Source organism: Pelodiscus sinensis, chromosome 5, assembly GCF_049634645.1.
Source record: "Pelodiscus sinensis isolate JC-2024 chromosome 5, ASM4963464v1, whole genome shotgun sequence".
Lineage (NCBI taxonomy): Eukaryota > Metazoa > Chordata > Testudines > Trionychidae > Pelodiscus > Pelodiscus sinensis.
Window position 1 is genome coordinate 86,139,263 of NC_134715.1, and position 22,039 is coordinate 86,161,301.

The 22,039-nt window shown below is 40.6% G+C and overlaps 1 protein-coding gene across 3 annotated transcripts in view; it reads left to right on the plus strand.

Moving 5' to 3' along the window:
* SCFD2 (sec1 family domain containing 2) overlaps nucleotides 1-22,039 on the plus strand; it is a 306,279-nt gene that overhangs the window by 46,290 nt on the left and 237,950 nt on the right. For all 3 annotated transcript variants that reach the window (XM_075930433.1, XM_006113517.4, XM_075930434.1), the window contains exon 4: nucleotides 18,298-18,473. In XM_075930433.1, coding sequence (XP_075786548.1) covers nucleotides 18,298-18,473 — 176 coding nt within the window. The remainder of the gene's footprint in view (nucleotides 1-18,297; nucleotides 18,474-22,039) is intronic.

Here is a 22,039-nt window from a genome sequence, read left to right on the forward strand (position 1 = left end):
AGTCTTAAATGCCAAAAGAAGTTGACTATTTTACAGTGCAATTTTGATTGGCCAGCGTGCAGATGACAGCCATTATTTCTGTAGTTTGGTGCAACAGACACATTGTAGCTTCTATAAAAAATCATAAATATAAATTAAGCAGTTTAAAAATATTCTGTTTTCAAAAAACCTTTGCTGAGACCATTTTGGAGGTACTGCATTTAAAGATCTTTATGTTATGTAAGGAGAATGCAGTCATTTAGGAATTGATGTTTCATGCGACTGGCTTCTGCTCAATTTAAGTTAAAAACAAGTTAACGGACTTTGAGTATTATTCATGATCAGTAACAGGTGCAGATATATTTTATGAGTTCCATTCTGGAGTTAGGAACCCACTTAAACCAGAGGAGAAATATTGCTGCTTTTTCAACTTCAATAGAAGTTCTTCTCTGATTCCATTGCTAATCTTGTGTATATCTTAGTGATCCTCTGACTGTGACTGACCTTGATTCTGTTTTTGAAAGCTGTGGTATTAATATGTAAAAGAAACCTTGCTACAAATATCTTCCTATTGTCTCAAAAACAGACTTGTTTGGCAGTTTTAAAAGAAGATAGGAAATCCAGGTTGACTCTAAATCCCTTTATTATGTTCCTTTATTGACAGAGTGAATGATTAAAGTTGAAACACCAGTACAGTAACAGAAACCAAGTACTTTCTGCTGTTACTTTAACCTTCATTAATGGGAAGAAAGCCTTCTCGGTGTCTTGCTATTAAAGTATGCATAATGCATTTTGAAAGTCTTAGTCTTAACATTTTTAAAGAGCCCAGGAGAGACCTACACTAACTATGTAGCCAAGCAATCAGGTTTTGTAAAAGATGTGGGGGGGGGGGGGGAGAGGAAATATTGTAATGCCCTGAACCAGTGTGGTAACGCCCTGTGTAAGGTTTGAACTGAAGTTACAAACTTTAGGTAGGAGTGGAGAGTGCATGGAGATTTGTCCTGGCCTTTGGGAACATGAAAGAATAGCCTCTGAGGTAATTTAGAGAAAGTTGGGGATGAGTATTGGCCTGGTTTTATTTTATTTTTTCCCTGTCAAAAATTGATCTGGAACTCTATTTGGAAAGTAGACCATCAACTTTTCTCTGTGTTGGAGAAATGAAGTATTTGAAATCTGAAGCAGATATAGAATAGGAAGCAGATGTTTTAAACAGTTCCTTGCATTACATTATAAATAACAATATGTTTATTAATATGCTATTTCTTGTGATTTTAAAAAGTGGGATTAGAAAATGGTCTTAAATTTTTGCATTGATAATACGAACTTTGATCAGAACAGATGTGATGAAGTGAGGATTGTATTCACTTGGTTTACTTTGTTATGCTATGTGTGATTCCTACTGTCCTTTTATAACTCTGCATGTGTGCCTCAGTTTCTCTGGGCACTACACCGGTGTCTGGTTAGGGGTGGCTCTCACTGTGGGGGAGGCTGCTCCAGTTGCCCCATCTTAGCACATACACAACAATAGCTCAGGCTGTCTTGTAACCTGGGCCTAGGTGGGGAGAGCAATCAGGTGACACCTTTTTGCCTGGGAAGCTGGACAAAGGAGGAGGCAGGGCTTCCCGTAAGGCTGGGACTGGTTGTTAAGAATGTGAGTCTGGGCTAGCTGTGGATGTAGGGAGGGGACCCAGCGCACTGGCTTTGGGTCCCCCTCACCCTAGGTTGCATTGTACTGACTGGTCCCTGTGTTAACAAGACTGTGCTACACTGTATCCCTGTTAATGAATAAAATCTTCTGTCCTACTTGCTGGATGAGAGTCACACCTGACTACGGAGGGGGGTGTGGCACCCGGTGGCTCCCCACACACTGTAGCAACATAGCGCTCAGTTTTATACTAACGTTACATAGCCAATATGCTGCTTCCTTCTACAAAGTTCATAGGTTGAGCACAGAACAAGAAGAGCCTGCCACATGATTATTGGAACAGGATTCTAAGGTCCTTCCTCATCTACAGGCATTTAAATAGGAAATTCTATTTTCTGCTCTAAAGCTGTTTGTGAATAAGATCTGCATCTGACAAAGTAGGTCTTTTCCCATGAAAGCTTATGCCCAATTACATCTGTTAGCCTTTAAGGTGCCATGGGACTCCTCGTTGTTTTGTGGATACAGACTAACAAGGCTTACCCCTCTTACGCTTGTGAAGGAGATTGTATCTTAGTTCTCTGCAACAAAAATGGTGGGAAGTTTGTGGTAGTAAATTTATTAATGAAAGAGTTGAAGTCAAATTCTGACTAGCTAGCTATCCCTCAATCCAGGCTTTAGCACATTTTAATTGGCTTGATTAAAACTTGGTAATTGTCTTTATTTTAAAGAAGCAAATCTGGATGGAGGGCTTAAAAGTTGATAGATTTACTAAATTAAGGTATTTTAGGGGGAAAATCTTTAAATGGTTGTTCACTAGATTTTGTTCTTTTTCAGATCAGGGGAAAAATACAGTAACCTCAAATCTTGGAAGTTTTTTTGTAGGTGGAATAGCAATTTTGTTCCATGCATAGTTGACCTTCCTCATTTAAAAATTCTTGATGAAGTCTGACATATCTGGTTAAAGTCTGGTCTATTGAGACAGTTAATGTTGATCTATCAACCTGTGTCATTACTTGCCTGTCCAAAAAGGGCATTGAAATAGTTACCTTCCACCTATGTTGTCCTCAGAACATGGTGGACCATCTCCACTGTGCTCTAGAAGCCACCTAGCAAGGAATAAAGAGCGAGTACATGGGGGTTATAGGAGTCTCTTCAGTCTGGCATGTACATTCTTACTCACCAACTATCATATGAGGTCTCAAAAAGTGGTATCACAATTGCCATCAGTATTATTGCAACATGCATGTACAAATGCTATGTAAAGAGCTACATATTTGTGTATGTGTGTATATGTTCTTAAAGTCTGCACCTAGATACTGGTGACCAGCAAAACTGAAAAATGGAGAAAATGTTCCTTTGAGGACAGAAGATCTGGTAATTTGTAATTGTTTGGTGGATAAGGGACCAGGTCATTTCAGGAAGCTCTCCAAGAACTTGGAGATTAGTGTAAAGACCATTGCTACTTGTATAGAGAAGTCGGTAGTTGTATGGAGAAAGCAAAGCTTGGAAGGTGGCAATTCTATTCTGTGGTTTCAGAGAGTGTTCCACGTTAAGCACAGAAAAGACCCCTTCTCACTAATGGCAGGTGATGGTGAGGTGCCTCACAACACTGGGTACCTTAGGAGATCATCATAATTGTTATGTTCTGTTAACAGGACAACAGATATAAGTCATATGGGAGGTGGTGGAAAGGTTCTCAGTAATTAAAAATAATATTAACTACAGAGCAGAGGGTATTGAAGGAAATTTGCTCCATTTAGTAGGGAGGCTGAAATGAGTAATGGAAAAATACATTCAAAATTTAATCAAATTATGTTAACCAGTGCAGGTTAGCAGCAACATTTTAGAAAAGGTGATGAACTGATTCCCTCTCTGGTTCATCCTGTTCAGAAAAATACGTATCTTGAACATTAAAGGTTTTATAAATATTCATAGGCTAAATGTAATTGAAGATGCGTAAGTGAGAGTGGAATTTCGTCCCTAATATTTTAGTATACTACTCTACCAGGTAAATATTGGAATTGCCTTTTTTCTTCATCTTATGTAACAGCTGAATAATTTATTTTCTAAGTATATTTAACTGCTTAACGATATTCATTTACCCTGGAAGGGGAGATATTAAGGTTCATTATAATTTATAAGAAAATAAGACACAAGATTCCATTTACAATGAAATTTCAGTTCTGTGCTTTTATTACAAAAAGTGCATACTATAGCCTATATAATTTATTATGCTGCTTCATCTCTTTTGCAGAAGTCATAGGTTAATCTATATTTCAGTGTTTCAAATAAGCTATTTTAGTCATATCTTTACTCAATGAATAACCTAGAGCATCTAAAATCACAGTGATGTAAGTTGGATAACAGTTCACGCACTGAAAAATTATAAGGCATATCATACTTGTGCCTCATAGCTCACTTACTCTGCCCTTTATTACTGTAAAACCATTAGCAGATGGAATTGAGACGTTATTGGAATGCAGTGCTATGATGCGAAACAGCAGTATACTGGTAGTATGTTATTTTTGATTAAATTATGGTTGGCACAAAGAAACTGTACTGTTTGGCTAACCTTACTGTTGTTCCTTTTAACAAGGGAGTTTGTTGACAATAGCCTCTTTGTAAGCCTGGAGTCTTTGGATTAAGCTCTTATATTTTTAGTCTCCATTTTTGTTGTAGACAGAAAACTCAAACACTTAATTTGAATTCATAGGCAGGTCTCTTTATATGACTGGTTGTTATTACAGCTTAAAGATAATTCAAAAAAGTTAAAAGAAACAGAAGTGTGTTGATCTTGTAAGAATGCTACAATTAAATCCAATTTTATTATGTTATTGTTGTAAAATTGCAAATAGCGAATATCAACATCATCAGAGGCTCAGATTTTAAGGCCAGAAGTCTGTCTGTTAATAAAATAAAATTGTATTAGTTCATTATTATTTCGCTCCTACTTAACATAATTTGTGGCCTGTTTTCCTATAATTAGTCATGGTAAATATTCATGCGCTGATCTGTATCCATCACATTTTAGCTGCAGGAAGTCCAAGGGTTTAAACTAAACATGCATTGTCTTCCATGTATTCTAATTCTTTTCATGTAGTTCCTTTGAATTTTGGATTGTATTTAAAAATGGCAAAAGTGACAAAAATAGTGTTTTATACTGTATACTAAAAATATCAAAATAGTTGGTACTGGATTATCAGAAATACATAGCTTCAACCCACTACAATTAGGATGACAAATTCTAATGTTTATGAAGGGAGTAATACATGCCATTATCTACAAGAAACTTTTGAACCCCAGGTCATCGTATAACATGTTGAGGCTATTTTAGGTATATATCTTGAGGTCTAAGACAGACAAGATATGTCCAAAAGTACCTCCAACAGTGATTACAGATTATCCACTAAGCAACGGTGGACACATGAAAGCCAATTGGCTACAACAGGCACCACTGTGACTACAAAAAGGAAATCAGTGCATAGCCATTTTTTTGGTCTCTGCTGCATGTGGCACAATATCATTTCAGGTACACTTCTGTGTTCCTTTAATTCATTGGATCAAGAGAAGTATGCTACATCTTTTTAGTAATTTATTTTTATTGTACATTTTCTTACAAAAAGAAAAATCTCATTGTTCAGCAAAAAAGGACAAGGAACTAAATTAGTACCTCCACATAATTATTATGTGGCATCAGTGGCTTGAAAATGTTGAATGTTACATAGTCACTGACAATACTAATGATAAGAGAAAGAAGAGTTTACTAATTTTAAAAAGCATGCTTGATCCTGCCATGAGTGCAGGGGACTGAACATGATGACTTTTGAGGTTCCTTCCAATCCTATGATTCTATCACAGAGGAATGGAAACATTTGCCTTACATGCCCCAAAACGGTGACCTATTCTAGTAGCAGACGCTTAAGTGGACAAGCAAAAAAAAAAGGAAGATGCCGAGAAGTCAGACAATACAGTCATAACTGTGCTCAACTATGGCTATGTCCAGGGCTCGCCGAACCATGGCGAGCCCCGCTGTCCAGCAATCTGCACATGCGCAGATCGCCCGAACCCAGCTCTTCTGGGTTGCAATCTACTCACCACAGGCAATGTCTGTACTACAGAGTGCCCTCTGCTGCGTCCAGGGAAGGCGTCCACTTTTTTGGATCCGTTTTTGAAAAAATGGGCATGTATTTTCAGAAGTATTGTATTCCTCATTTTATGAGGAATCTTCCGAAAGAGAAGGTTTTTCCCCACATTTGGTCCCATGTAGATAGGCTAAATGTCGGGAAAGCCTCTTCCGAAAAAAGAATCCAAAAAATAACTGCAGTTGTAGACATAGCCTATTGCCAGCCGACGGTCAGGGCAGTGAGTCCCTTATGACTGGCTGAAGTTCTTTTAAATTGTGCTTGGTTCTGTTACAGCAACTGAAGGAGTCAGGTTAAAGCTTAAACAGTTACTATTTTATTGTTACAGGGTAAACTTAGTTGTTAAATGCTACTGCTGTGTTACAGATAACACAGCCACTACAAAGGACAGGACAGAAATTACACTAAGAAGTTACTTACAGGTACCATGAAACCCTTTTGGTTCTCTGAGCTCTTATTAAATGCATGCAAATAGACACATAGCAGGTATATATTCTCACCCCTGCGTTCCAGACTTGGCGTGGCCAGCGTCTTTCTCTCAATCTCTTGGGAAGAAGTAGGGCGAGGTTGGGCGTCCCACAGACCTCGGGAGACAATCAATACCTGCCAGCAGGTATAGATGATTGGAGCTCAAATGGGGTGGGCTACTAAACCCTCTTTATACCCCTTGGGTCACATGGGCTTCTTCCTGGTCTCACGTGGCCAATTAGGAAAAATGGCTTTGAATGCCAAGTTTCCCACGAAGGGTGCAAAGCATAATTCACACCTGGGAAAATGCAGACAATGGGCACCTCTGGTATGTGATGGGCGAAGATTCCTCTCCTGAGACAGTGCAGGCGTGTCAATTACTGATACTAGCCATCACGGTGACGGGAGACCTCCCAGTCGTCAGCTAGCCCATTTACTGTCTGGTTTCTGTTTATGGTAGAGTCAGGGACAGGCAGCACACCTGCGTTCCCAGGGCATCAAAGGCTGACTGCCTTTCTCTTGCTCTCGGGGAGGGGGGGGGGACAAGATGGGGTTTGTGTCTGGCTACACCTATGTGCTTACAAAGGGGACTGTTACATGAAAGAGAAGCTGTGGCATGTGTGGAAAGAAATGTTTTTTCTGAGGGGCCTATCAGCGCTAGCCCTGTTTTCAAGAAGTATTTATCAATAATATTCATTTAAAAATAACACAACCCCGCCAAAAATGCAGATACATTCTCACCATCAATCATCTGACATGTGCTTTTGATACATTTGTGTCTGTCTGTCTGTCTGTCTATTTTAATTATAAACTGTTTGAGTAAGTGACTGTCTGCCTATCGGTATGATATAGTGCCCAGTAGAGAGAGAACATTGTAAAAGCAGAGACATAGCGTCTGGGACCAGGTGTAAACTGGGACAGCTGAGTCCCAACTCACACCTGGTCCCCCTCTGCTCCTCTGCCTCCCCTGTCTATCCCCATGGAAACAGTGATGTCGGGAACCAGCTCCTGCTCACCCTTCTTGCTGCCTCTAATAGAGGCAGCAAGGGGGTAAGCAACTAGTCAAGAAGCATATGCTTATCAGCAGGGCTTGACAAATACGCTTGCCTGTGATGAGTAGATATTACCAGCTGGCGAGTAGCTACAGACATAGGCACATGCACTATGGGCGGCGCGGCCCCATCTGCTGTCTGGGTGGAGAAGCGGAGTGCCGCCGGGGAGGGAGAAGTGTGGCAATTCTTGCCTCCGGGCTGCCTGCATGCAGCTCTGATGCGAGGAAGTGGGGTACAAGCCAGAGGGCAGGACGCCAGGACGCTGGTGTGACATGGCATCGTGATGTCACGGCTGGCAACCTCTGGATTAAAAAATGCTCCAGCAGCCCTGCAAACTGGAAGGCAGAAGCCAGGTAGGGGAGGGGAAGGGGGAAAAATACAGGGAAGGGGCTTGTGCTGAGGGGAGGGGGCAGGTCAAGAGAAGAAAGGGGAAGACACCAAGGGACAGAGTGGAGGAGGGACAAATGCAAGGGGGCCAAGTGGAGACAATGAGGAAAAGGGCAGGAGGGGAGGTGTCAGTGGGAGGGGGGACAGGGTGATGCTGGGAGAGGCAAGGGTAAGGGCATTGGAGATTAGAGGGGGGGAAGGGGGAGGAGCTGGGATAAGGCTTGCAAGTAGGGGTGGGCATGAGGAAGGCGGGGATGGAGCAAGGCATGTGTGAGGGCGCAGGGGCATGTGGGGAACGGGGACAGAGCGTGGTGAGAGGGTGGGCATTAGGGAAAAAGAGGGCAAAGGGGCAGGGGCAGTGAGGGAAGAGGGAGGCACTAGGAGGGTGCAGAGGTAAGGGAAGGTGCAGGTTCCATGGGGATTCTGGGGGTGAAGCAGGAGGGCAGACACCTGCAGGGGAGGGACCAGCACCAGAGGAGAGAGGCAGGGTAGATGTGTAGAGGGAGGTGTTAGGAGAGTGGATGAGGAGGGGTAGCTCACAGGATAGGAGTGGGCACAGGGGGGAGAGGAGGACTGGTGGAAGGGGGCAGGTCTCAGGAAGGCTGAGGGCAGTGAGAAGGATAGGAGTCAGGACAGCAGAGGAGGGTGAGGGTTTGGGGGACAGCAGGCACCAGGGAAGCTGATGGAGCAAGGGGAGGGGACATGGCAGCAGAGGGAGAAGGTAGAGGTTTATAAGATATTTATGAATATATTAGTAATATTGGGTGATATTTATTAACATATTCGTAATTACTGTTCTTACTCTTATTAGGAATTTATGCCATTAAAAACACTTTTTGGGGGGGGTGGCGAGTCCCCTTTTTGTCTGGCAAGTAGGGTTTTGCATAATTTGTCGAGCCTTGCTTATCAGGTAATCACTACTCCACTAGTCGTTTACATCCCTAGTAAGTACATAGCCATTTTTCATAACTTGGGGATAAAGTAAAGGACTTCCAGATTTAGGTGAGAGCCGCACTAGCAGCCCAAGAACCCAGACAAATTATCTTTTCTATGAGAGGACTGATCTGAAAGAAACAAGAAAAGTACAAGAGCAAGACATAGTTGAGAGAGATCTATTCTGATGAGTCCTAAAGCTGTAGATGTCATCAAAGCACTGAATGAAGATGCAATACATATTTGTGAGGTCATGTAGTCTCCAAATGTCACATTCAAAGAGGACCATCATATGACAATCTGGATGAACTGTACATTGTTTTTAATTGACATGGAATCAAGACCTTATTGCAAAAAGCGTTTACAGCAATACAAATTATCTTCCTAATCCATATACGTCATCATGGTTTCCACTTATATTGGATTGCAACATCCCCAAAGTGATTCTTTTAGTATTCTCAGTTGTGGAAATTGTCCAAAGCATCATCAGACAGATAATCAGTCCTGTGAATAATGTACTGACCTACTGCGGTGATCTGCTTGTCTTTGGAACTACTTGCCAAGAACGTGATGAGGCACTCAAGAATGTCTGAAAACACATGACTTAATGTTAAATGAGGATGTGTAAATTTTAAAAAGCCACCTGAAATTCTCCCGGCACACATTTTTTCATTCAACTCATCTCTCTAAGACCAATCTAGGAGATGGTTCAACCAAGCTATGTTGTAGATTTTCAGTCATTTTAGACATAAATTAATACTTATATTACACTTTAAATTTTGCAACTCTAGCTTTTACACTTCAGTCGGTTTTAAAACTGTGATTAAAAAGCACATGCAGAGGAAAATGTATAATTTTATTAACGTAAATGTAATAGTACAGTCTTCTTCCAAATATCTCAACATTAGCAGAGAGAGCTCTGCAGCACTGAGAGTTCTTTTTCCCCTGTTGGTACCTCAACAATTTGGGGGGGGGGGGAAGCATTTCACAAGTCTATTTACAGCCTTAGGATCTACTTTTATTAACATAAAGTTCAAAAACTAAAAAGGATCATCCACCCTGTCTTAAAATGGGCACAGCCTCTCCTCCCTGAGGTGTACTGTGTCTAACTATTCTCTAAGTCATTGAGGAACAGCTAGCCAAAAACTCAAAAAGAAATTACAAAATGTTTTTTAAGTACATTAGAAGCAGGAAGCCTGCTAAAAAACCTGTGGGTCCCCTAGATGATCGAGCTATAAAAGGAGCAATCAAAGACGATAAAGCCATTGCAGAGAAACTAAATGATTTCTTTGCTTCAGTCTTCACGGCTGAGGACGTTGGGGAGATTCCTGAATCTGCACCGTCCTTTGTGGGTGATGAATCTGAGGAACTGTCCCGGATTGAAGTGTCATTAGAGGAGGTTTTGGAACAAATAGAAAAACTTAATGTTAACAAATCTTCGGGACCGGATGGCATTCATCCAAGGGTTCTAAAAGAACTAAAATGGGAAATTGCTGAGCTATTATCTGTGGTTTGTAACCTATCCTTTAAATCAGCTTCCGTACCTAATGACTGGAAGGTAGCCAACGTGACACCAATATTTAAAAAGGGCTGTAGAGGCGATCCTGGCAATTACAGTCTAACTTCAGTACTGGGCAAATTAGTCGAAACAATAGTAAAGAATAAAATTGTGAAGCATGTAGAAGAACATAATTTGTTGGACAAAAGTCAACATGGTTTCTGTAAAGGGAAATCCTGTCTTACTAATCTGTTAGAGTTCTTTGAAGGGGTTAACAAACTTGCGGACAAGGGGGATCCAGTAGATATAGTATACTTGGATTTTCAGAAAGCCTTTGACAAGGTCCCTCACCAAAGGTTCTTGTGTAAATTACATGGCCATGGGATAAGAGGGAAGGTCCTTTCTTGGATTGAGAACTGGTTAAAAGACAGGAAACAAAGAGTAGGAATAAATGGTACATTTTCAGAGTGGAGAGGGGTAACTAGTGGTGTACCCCAAGGGTCAGTCCTGGGACCAATCCTTTTCAACTTATTCATAAATGATCTGGAGAAAGGGGTAAGCAGTGAGGTAGTAAAGTTTGCAGATGATACAAAACTGTTTAGGATAGTCAAGACAGAAGCAGACTGTGAGGGACTCCAAAAAGATCTCACCAAACTCAGTGATTGGGCAACAAAATGGCAAATGAAATTTAATGTGGATAAGTGTAAAGTAATGCACATCGGGAAAAATAACCCCAACTATACGTACAGTATGATGGGGGCTAATTTGGCTACGACAAATCAGGAAAGAGATCTTGGAGTTATCGTGGACAGTTCTCTGAAAACTTCCACATGGTGTGCAGAGGTGGTCAAAAAGGCAAATAGGATGCTAGGAATTATTAGGAAAGGGATAGAAAATAAGACCCAGGATATCTTACTGCCCCTGTATAAAACTATGGTACGCCCACATCTCGAATACTGTGTACAGATGTGGTCTCCTCACCTCAAAAAAGATATTTTGGCCTTGGAAAGGGTTCAGAAAAGGGCAACTAAAATGATTAGGGGTTTGGAACGGGTCCCATATGAGGAGAGGTTAAAGCGACTGGGACTTTTCAGTTTAGAAAAGAGGAGACTGAGGGGGGATATGATAGAGGCTTATAAAATCATGAGTGGTGTGGAGAGGGCGGATAAAGAAAAGTTATTTATTAGTTCCCTAAATAGAAGAACTAGAGGGCACCAAATGAAATTAATGGGTAGCAGGTTTAAAACTAATAAAAGAAAGTTCTTCCTCATACAGCGTGTAGTCAACCTGTGGAACTCCTTGCCAGAGGAGGCTGTGAAGGCTAGGACTATAATAGAGTTTAAAGAGAAGCTAGATAATTTCATGGAGGTTAGGTCCATAAAAGGCTATTAGCCAGGGGATAAAATGGTGTCTTTGGCCTCTGTCTGTCAGAGGCTGGAGAGGAATGGCAGGAGACAAATCGCTTGATCATTGTCTTCAGTCCACCCTCTCTGGGGCACCTGGTGCTGGCCACTGTCGGTAGACAGGATACAGGGCTAGATGGACCTTTGGTCTGACCCAGTACGGCCGTTCTTATGTTCTAATGAAGATTCAAGATCTGGTCTGCCTTTTTTGCCTTCTTTTCTTTATGAAAACAAAACTTCTTACTGGGTCTTTCTACCTAGCTACAGTTCCCTTCCTCAGGGACTACTGTGGGAGACTCACATTGCAATCACCCTTTGGCTGTCCACATGCCTGTTTTTCTACATAGATGTGTAAATCTAAAATATGGGTAGAGTAGCACTCACTTAAAAAATGTCTCAGTTCTGTATAATGGGGTAGCTAAGCTACTAACTTCAGCTTACAAGTAAAGAAACTGAAGCCCAGTGGAAGTAGATAATGTCATTGACATCACAACCTTGAAGTAGTATAGTTCTCTCTTTTACTAGAAGTAAATCTGCAGTCTCTGTAGCCAAACTGTTATAGTCTGTTCAGATCCGGAAGCATACTTTCATATAGTTCAAGGTTTTGGTGAGAGTCCAATTCTAACAGCCACCTTCTTTTCAAAATAATTAATGATCACTTTGCATTCCTCTCTTTTTCATAAGAGGTCTTTGAAATTAAATAATAAAAATAATAGATTTTAGTGGAACTTGTTGGCAAATAATATTTATTGAAGCTTCCTAAGATGTATGAAAGCGTTTCATATTTACATGTGCTTCAGCTTTATATCTCAAAATTTAAAGCTGAGTACATATTGTCCACTAATGCATGCCCCTTTTTATTTTGTAAGTCTCTCTCTACTCTGAATGGAGCAGCATAACTTGATTTTTTTTTTTAATTTGTAAAGTTGAGTTGTAAGAAAGAGGAGTACAATCTGCCCTGTTTCCTCTTGGTCTTTCTGCTGAGATGCCAGAAGAGATGTCTGTTGTGGTGATGGTAATGTTTGATATGCATGCCTACTATTGGGAATCCTGCTGCAATCTACCACACCAACTCAGATCAACCCAGTGTCCCATAGATTTTGTCGCTGTTGTGCCCATTGCTGCAGATAGTCATTTTGTATCATAGTTGTGGTGTATAGTGCTTCTTTTGATGTGACAAAAAGTGGACAACAACTTGTGGATGTACCTTTCTCATGGGACCTTGCCAATGGGTCATGTGTTCGTAACCTCAAGGCTAAATTACTGCATTGCACTTTTAAAGGCAGTCCTTGAAGAGGATTCAGAATTGCCAGTCACTTCAGATTGAGTAAGGTGTTCTGAGCATGGAACCTTAGTGTTCCATTCTCTGTGCAGATTGAACTTCTTTAGTACGGAACCCTCAGGACCTGACCGGTACCAAACCAGAGAATTTGCTAAACCACAGGAGGTCAATGCTGTGTAGCAGCATTACCAACACTTCCACTGATTACTGGGCTCTTAGAAGGCATGGGGTAAATTAGACCTAAAGAACAGCACAGAACAGAGAGCCAGGACTGGTGGTGGTAAACGTACTTTATGGGACCACAGAAAAGTTGCCCACATTCATGGTAAGTGGACTTCTGGCTAACTAAAATTGTGCCGGACAAGGACAATGGGTAGTATAGGTAGGCAAGGGAATGCACTGCCTTCCCTAAACTGCATATACTTCCTAGCAGCCAGGGAGAGCTGCAGCTGTGGCACAGCTGGGCAGGCAGTAAGGATGGGGCTTGAGAGTGGGAATGGGTAGGACTTGGCTGGGAGGAAGAGGAGAGAGGTTGTTCAAGGGGTGTGGTCTCAGGTGGAAAGGGGTGTGGCTTTGGTTGGAAGGGACAGGGCTTGGGCTTGCCTTCCATAGCTTGGCCTTCACCCACTGCTCCTGATGTCAGACCATGGATATTGCTGGACCAGAGAGTGCCAAACTACAGAAATTCAACCTGTATTGGATTTCTGCTAGCATGTGAGGAAACTTTGTGGTCCCCAATTTTGTATGGGTACATGTTATTTGAGGCATTGTTTCCCTTCCTGTATTCCTTTTCTGATGGAGCATTGCTGTTGTGGGGCAAGAGAGATTTTTTTTGTCAGCTGTCAAGGAAGCATCTCGAGCCTGCTCCCTCCCTGGTTCTAGAAGAGCCAGAGTTTGAGGGCCCTGAAAGAACTACTTGTATATTTTTAAGTTAAGTTTTTGAGTAACTTTGAAGTGGAAGCCTTTCTGTTCAGTTATGAGTTTCCTGAATCGTGTTACCCTTCCACTAGTCATTCTTCATCATAAGCTTTAGTCTAAGCCTCCAATATTGTCATTACTTTATTTGTACTGCCTAAGAGTTTTTTCACAAATATGTGTAATATTAAGTTTTTAAAACATTGAACAAGGGTTTATTCCTGGAAGACAGATCACTTCCCCCTTTTGATTCCACTTCAGGTTAATACAAGGCATTATTTGTGCATTTAATATTCTTATCTCTACTGTGTATTCTTGCATCTGTTGATTTAAAAGCTGTTGTAAAGTTATTTTAACGCAACTCTGATGAAAGAAAATAAATAATCTCTTTCAACAGAAGTTATGTTTGTCTGTGAGGCTGAAATTGCATAAATTGTAGTTTTGGGATCTTCATTTGATGCCAAGTAATTTCCAGGTGGAATTCAAGGTTTTAGTTTTAGCCTACATGGTCCTAAAAGTTTTGAAGCCCAGAGTGGTGGGAAAAGCGTCGTTTCTTGGACATACAGCCAAAGCTAACATCAGCAGAAGCTCTTGAGATTATTTTCCTTCACTCCAGACAATACAGTTGCTGCTAAGATGTGCTTTGAGAGGTGTCCTCACAGTGGAATTCACTCCCCCTCATTGTTCTGCCAGAGCTTGGATCTATTAACATTTCAGACTTATTGCAAAATACTTTTTTTCCTTCCCAGGCATTTGGGAAGTTGGTGGGCCAAGGTTTGGAAATATTATCTTCGTTATTTTGCCGTCTGCAGAGACTTTTTTAATTATTATCATATTTCCTAGGCCATGTTTGATTATTTATTGTTGGAGTGGGATTTTAATCCGGTCTATTAATTTTCATAATAAATATCTTAATATAGCTGTGACCAGAATCTGAGATGAGCATTTTTTTGTTTTATAAATATAAATAAATGGTTGCCTCCTGCAGTATCCCTTGTCAAAGTTCACTTCCTAATCTCTACTTAGATTTTTCACTTTTGCTCAAAAATGGATATTCTTAACTTATTTGTATCCCCTAAAAAGACAGTGTGGCCTCTATCTCCACTGTCTAGAATGACCTTAAAAATAGGTAACTACTTTGCTAGCCTAATATAGGCCTTTGTCCTGCAATTTGTTCCTTGTGGTCAGAATGCTGTGTCAATATAGAGCCTCATCAAAAAGCAGTGAGGTTTTGCATAGGTCCAGTGCTCTGGAACTCACTAGGGACAAGGAGGAGCATAAAGAGACACATGGCGGGACACAGGGTGATACACTCACTTTAGGCAGATATAGAGAGGAAATATAAGGAAATTGTAAATATTACAGATTAAATCCTCATTCCTTTGAATCCTATGGAATGCTTATCATGGACTTAACAAGGCTGGGATTTCACCCTATGATTTCATGTGCTGCGGAACTTTCCCTTTTCACTATTCAAAGTAATGTTGCAAAGTGTTATGGGGTAACATTTTCCAATCACCATCTAAATCTGCCTGACACAGCTTTAAAAGAAATAAAACATAACTACAATTTCCAGTGTTTAGACTAAAAACACATATGGCTGAGGTTACTGTTTTAGGCTATGTGAACCAACTATAAATGTCTTTTGTCAGCTCTTTGTCCCACTAAAGCCTTGTCAGCATGAGTAATGTGTTAATTTACTGACTTTTTGCCTTAACACTTTTAAGTTTACTATAGTTTGTATCTCTTTTGTTTTAATGGCTTTCCATATTTTAAAGATGTATTTGGAGGGCTTCATCTTCAATGTTTGCTCTTTAAATCGTGTGAGTGTGAGTGAGAGAGGAAAGTCGGGGAAGAGGGGGAGTATATCCTCATGTTGTCTCTTCAGATTCAGACAGCAGCTGGCAACAAGCAGTCCCGAGGCAGACATGTGGGGGGAATGGGGGAATCAAACATCAGCCCCCATCTCCATCCCTAGTTAATTAGTCCTACCAGGAGTGCAGGGGAGTGAACTAGACCTTTCAAGGTCCCTTCCAGTTCTGATTCTATGAATTTGAATAGCACAGCAATCTCTCTCTCTCACACTCACGCTCACGCTCACACTCACACTCACTTACTTCCTCTGCCAGCCTGCTGCCACCATGTTCCTAAGGATGGCGAGAGCAGGATTCCCCATTAATGATTTCCTGGTTCCTGTCACAGCAGAGTGGCATGTTGAGGTGTCAGAACTGCCCAAAGCTGTGAAAAGGGAGAAGCACATGTCTGTGTAGCTGGAATTTAGGGCTGCCAAGTTCAAAACAGTGAACAGAGTGGTCAGCGGGTATTGTGGGATACTGGGGGAAGTCCGTTATGGTGACATAATGAATAGCAGCTTCTACTCCAACACTTTGTCATTTTAACTTTGCCACAAGAAACCTTGTTTCCCATCAAGATGGTTTCATTTGACAAAAGTACCAGTGTACTGTGTACATCTGTATTGTTTTGTGGGCAAAGCTGCCATTTGCAACAAAACTGGGTAGTGCAGATAAGGCCTTAGAAGCAAAGTGATCAGGGGAACTGTCAACTGATTAAGTGGCCAAACGGGGGTGAGAAGAGATACAGTTGCTGCCAGCAGATTCATAATTTTCCTTAAGGAAAATTATAAATGATAAAGAAACCAGCATAAGATAAATAATAACAACAGGAAAAAGCCCTTGTCTTCAGTACTACTGACTGCCATGATCCGGGGTGTGGAGCCTTCCTATTACTATTACTATACAGGCACTCCCTGAATTACAGACATCCAACTTACAAACATCTGCAAATACAAGCAAGCTCACCAGCAGCTACTCTCAGGGAGCAGACAAGATGCACAGGTGGTGGCCAACAGCACAAGTGCCGGCCAGAGGACTGCAGAGGAGCAGGGGATTGTCACACAGCCAGCAGCTGGAGAGAAGCAGTACTTTGAAGGGGAAACTACCACTTTTCTCCAGTTGCTGGTTGCACACCTGCTCTTCCAGCTCCTCCAGAGTCCTTTGACCCGTGCTTGTGCACTTGATGCCACCTGATGAATGAGGGCTGAATGCAACCTGCATTGGGGTGGGGAGAGCTGGCGATGGGGCTGACCAAAGGACCTGGGGGGAGCATACCCAGAAGTCCTCTTCAGATTCTCCATCTACCTGCTTATCTACTTCTAATTAAACCTGCCTTGCCTCAAGCACTAGCATTCAAGGTTAAATAAAAAACTATTTCTACTATTTTTAATTGCAAATATTCATTGCAAGTATTTCAGCTACATTATGGGTTAAATAGGTTTTTGTGGGCTTGCATGGGAATCTAGCTACCATTTATAGCATTGTTTCTATGGGAAAATGCTTTATGAGTTCCCAACAATGGACTTAAAAATGAACTTCGGAACAGCTCCTAGTTTGTAAGTTGGGGATTTCCTGTATTGCCATTACTATACCAAAGTAGTCTCCCAATTTTATCCTCAAACCGCTCTGAGACCTGGTCTGTACTAAGAAAATTACTCATTGAGAACAATATGATCTCGATGGTGCTTGGTCTTGCCATGAGCACAGGGGACTGGAATTGATGACATCTCAAGGTCCCTTCCAGTTCTAGTGTTCTATGAGTCTGTGAATATGCCATGAAATGGTACAAGCATAGTATCCTGTTCTATACATTACAGTGGTCTATGTTCACTATGATTAAGCTGTGCACACTAATGATCCCTGCTATTAGTAAGGGGAGTTCTCTTAAAGTAGAAAAGGTCTGATCGTTCTCACCTTGATCACTTGTACAAGAAGAGGGAGGAAGCTTAGAGTTCAAATTTTGTTCCCTGAGGATCTGGTACCATAGTGCCCTCGACTCTTGGTCACCTGGCAAAATATTGGGGAGGATATTTTAGATTTACCAAATAATATAATTTACATTTTAATATCTTGCAAAATGTTTATTTCAGGATTAACTATATGATAAAAAAAAAATCTTAATATAGGTTGCACCTCCCTGGTCTGGCACCCTTGGGACCGGAATGGTCCCAGATGACTGATTTTGCCGATCCAGTTGAGGTCATATCTGCAACTGTCCTCCCGCCAGCCCTGGATCAGCCCTGCTTCCTGGCTGGCTCCCTTGCCACCAGCCCCCCTGTTAAGCCAGGCAGCCCAGTTCTAACCCAGCTCCCTGCATTCAGGGCTCCTGGCCACACTGAGGCAGCCCCACTGTGTTGTACCTAGTAGGCTACCTGTGGCACGCTGGTCAGCCCAGCAGCAAGGGAGCCAGCTGCCCAGATACAGGGAGCCCAGCTGCCAACCTTCCACCAGAACACTCTAGTCGTGGAACATCCATGGTCCATTAGGACCATGGATGTAGGTGGACCAGGGAGTCCCGGTTAACAGAGATTCAACCTGTATATATATATATATATATAGCAAAGGATAACTCAAGTTGATTTCAGTGGACCAGGAACAGGCTCATAGTTTGTAAAGCTTATTTTCTGAGTGAAAAGCATGGTGTAAATACAATCCATCATCTTATAAACGTTTATTCAGATATTTATGATTATTCACAGTTGTGAAATGCTGGCAATATTCCCTGTTTTTCTTTTAACAGGTAGAGTCACCCCAGAGCAACTCAGTTCATACATCAAGCTTTTCAAAAACAATTTCAGTGCTCTCAAAAACCACTGTGGACTTCTACAGCTTGTGCTGGCCACAATCCAGACTTTGAAACACCCCCAGAATGCCAAATGGGACAACTTCTTAGCCTTTGAAAGGCTACTTTTGCAGGTACAGTATTATATAAACTTACTTAACTTTATACCAAGTAAACAATATTGTTTTTAAGTAATTAATTTAGTTTAAAATATTTTTGTGAAATTGTATTTGTGAATAATTTGTTTGAGCTACCTGTTATAAAAAAGCTACCTCCTGAGCGTCCATTTTTCATACATTGCAACCTATTTAAAAGAATGGGAAACTACACAGTTAATATTTTTGTAGTTTTGAATCTGATGATAATTTTACATACGCAAAATTAAATTTTTTAGGTGGAAGTACAAAAAGCAACGTGAATTGGGGTTGGAACATTTGTAGAGCCTGTGTGAATATAAAATTTGTATCCATATCCTAATCTGTAGCTGTAAAAATGAGCCATAGGTATTCTCATCCATATCTGGGAATGCGGATTTACACAAATATAAAGTGGATATTCACAGATTTGCAGGGATCTAAACATTTGCATATTAAATTGCAAGAAGACAGTATAGATTTGTCACTGGTTAGAATCACTATTAAGCTTCAAAATAATAATGATAAATAATGGCAAGACGTAGACAAATTCAGAGATGACTTAGCGGTAAATTACATATCTTTATGTGAGTGTAAGCTTGTGTAATTTACATGTTGAATGGGTGAGATTTAATAGGGAAAGCCATGCTCAGGAGAATGTGATATTAATTTGTTCCCTCACACATTCATATTCTCACTGATAATTTCCTACAACTTCCTATTGGTAGTGACATTCTAACGGACATGTAATTTCTATTTCTATTTATGCTATTGCTGAACGTTAAGAGTAGATGGTATAGTGAACAGACTGTATTTAGCTTTGCTTAGATGCAGCAAGGGTTTTTAAAAAGAGTGTAAGGGCATTGCAGTGGGCGCTGGGCACTTACTCCTTTAGCTTACACTTATTTTGGCAGTGAGGACAGCCTACCTTAAAGAAGATAACTTAGTTGTCTCACTGTAAAATCCTAGTTGAGACAAGGCTCTGTAACTTTTATCTTAAAGTAGTTAGGCAATATCAACCCTGGGTAGGGGAGGAAGTGTACTGCGACTTCAGCTACCTGCATCAAAGTGAGAACTAACTGTGGCTTGTCTCCACTTACCTTGCTATAAAAAAAAAACAATCCAAATAAAACTTCATCTTTGTTGGGTGAGGAAGATCTAGCCCTTGACTCATCTGAAAATTCAAGCCTATACAGATTGCTGAGACTCACACCAATAAATGTTTCCTGGAAGATAAACAGACAAAACTTTAAAAAAGTAGGAAAGTGTGTGCTAACAGTTAACGGAACTATTTTCTCAACATTGAATTATTTTTTGCTAATTCCCATTGCCTGAAGTATTTAGTATTATATCTTCTTCCATTAAGTAACATGACTTAGGTAAAACAGCTGTGGCTATAATGGATCTTGATTGCTCTAGAAATAAAACTCATGCTCAGCACAGTTTATACAGATAGGTGATATGTATAAAAAGTATTTTTGTAACCACATTCAACTATGGAGTGTATTAAGGGTGTTCAGTTCATCATAAGTAGATCATTTTAGTCAAATCAAACTGTTTAGCCCAGTGTTATATCTGACCAGGACAGTGATAGTGACTATGAAATACTAAGGGAGATGAGAGAAGGCTATCAACATAAACACTCAATAATAGTGGGGGATTTTAACTATCCTCATGTTGACTGGGTACATGTCACCTCAGGATGGGATGCAAAGATAACATTTTTCATACCTTAAATGACTACTTCTTGAAGCAGCTGGTTCTGGAACCTGCAAGAGGAGAGGTAGTTCTTGATTTAGTCCTAAGTGGAGTACAGGATCTGGTCTAAGAGGTAAATATAACTGGACCACTTGGAAATAGTGACCCATAATGTAATAAAATTTAACATCCCTGTGATGGGAAAAACACCTCAGCAGCCCAACACTGTGGCATTTAATTTCAGAAAGGGTAACTACACAAAAATGAGGAGGTTAGTTAAACAGAAATTAAAACAAAAGTAAAATCCCTGCAAGCTGTGTGGAAACTTTTCAAAGACATTGAAATAGAGGCACAACTAAAATGTATGCCCCAAATTAAAAAACACAGTAAGAAAACCAAAAAAGTGCCACCATGGCCTAACAACCAAGAAAAAGAAGCAATGCAAAATAAAAAGACATCATTTAAAAAGGAGAAGTTAAATCCTAGTGAGAAAAATTGACAGAGTTTATGCTCCTTTCTAATTAAGTGCAAAAATATAATAAGAAATGCCAGAAAAGAGTTTGAACAACAGCTAGCCAAAAAATAATAGTAGTAATAGCCAAAAAGTACATCAGAAGCAGGAAGCCTGCTAAACAACCAGTTGGCCCCTGGACAATCGAGATGCAAAAGGAACACTCAAAGACAAGAAAGCCATGGTGGAGAAACTGGGGGCATGTCTAGACTTGCTTTCACTTTCGAAAAAAGATATGCAAATTCTGTGCAAATTTGCGTATCTTCTTTTGATCACTTTTTCGAAAGAGCTTCTTTCGGAAAAGAAAGTAGTCTAGACGTGGTTCTTTTGAGGGAGGGAAACCCTTTTTCGAAAGAACCTGTTCTTCCTAAAAAAAGAGGTTGACATGGTTCTTTTGAAAAACGGTTCTTTCTCGGAAGAACAGCATCTAGATTTTCTTTTTCGAAAGAACCTCTTTCAAAAAAGTGATCAGAAGAAGATATGCAAATTTGCGTCAAATTTGCATATCTTATTTTGAAAGTGAACGCAAGTCTAGACATGCCCTAAATGAATTCTTTACTTCCGTCTATTTGTATTTGAAGGCTTCAATATCTGAGATATAGGTGAGAGGATTATTCTAGGAGGGGTGGGTGAGATTCTGTGGCCTGTACTGTGCAGGGGGTCAGACTAGATGATCATAATGGTCCCTTCTGACCTTAAAGTCTGAGTCTTCCCGCAGCTCCCTTTGGCTGCAAGTGGTGTTCCTGAGCCAATGGAATCTGCAAGGCTCCATGGCCACGGCACTGCTAAATAAACACATTGGAGCAGCCAATTAGCAGGTTTCTCAAAGTGGTTTTGTGGACCACTTTGAGAAACACTGCTATACACTAAAGATACACTTTAAAACCAAGGGGGGGAAAAAAAACCCAGAGCATGCAATTAGAGAATCAGGGAGGGAAACGTAAAATGCTGGTCCTAAAATGTTGCAGTTTAATACTACTTAATTTCTTAAAATTCAGAACCTTACCACAGCTGCTCTTTAAGGCACAGAGGCACAATTCACCCCATCTCTCTTTAGCTGACTCTTTGCAGACTGATTGCTGATAGGCCCTGATTCCAGGCTTCCCTACAGATCCATCCCATTAACCTGAAATTAGGATCACAGAATCTCTACAGAATTTAAAGTAGTAAATTGTAATTTTAACAGTTAAATACCACGTCAGGCTCCATAGTTTTCTAGAAGGAATAATTTACGCTGTACTGAAATCTTTTAGTTGACTCTCCATGGCCAGTCTCACTGTTTTTCTATTCAGTCAGCTCATGCCTTTCTAAAAACTACTTAATTGACATTCTGTCTTTAATCTAAACTTTTTAAAAT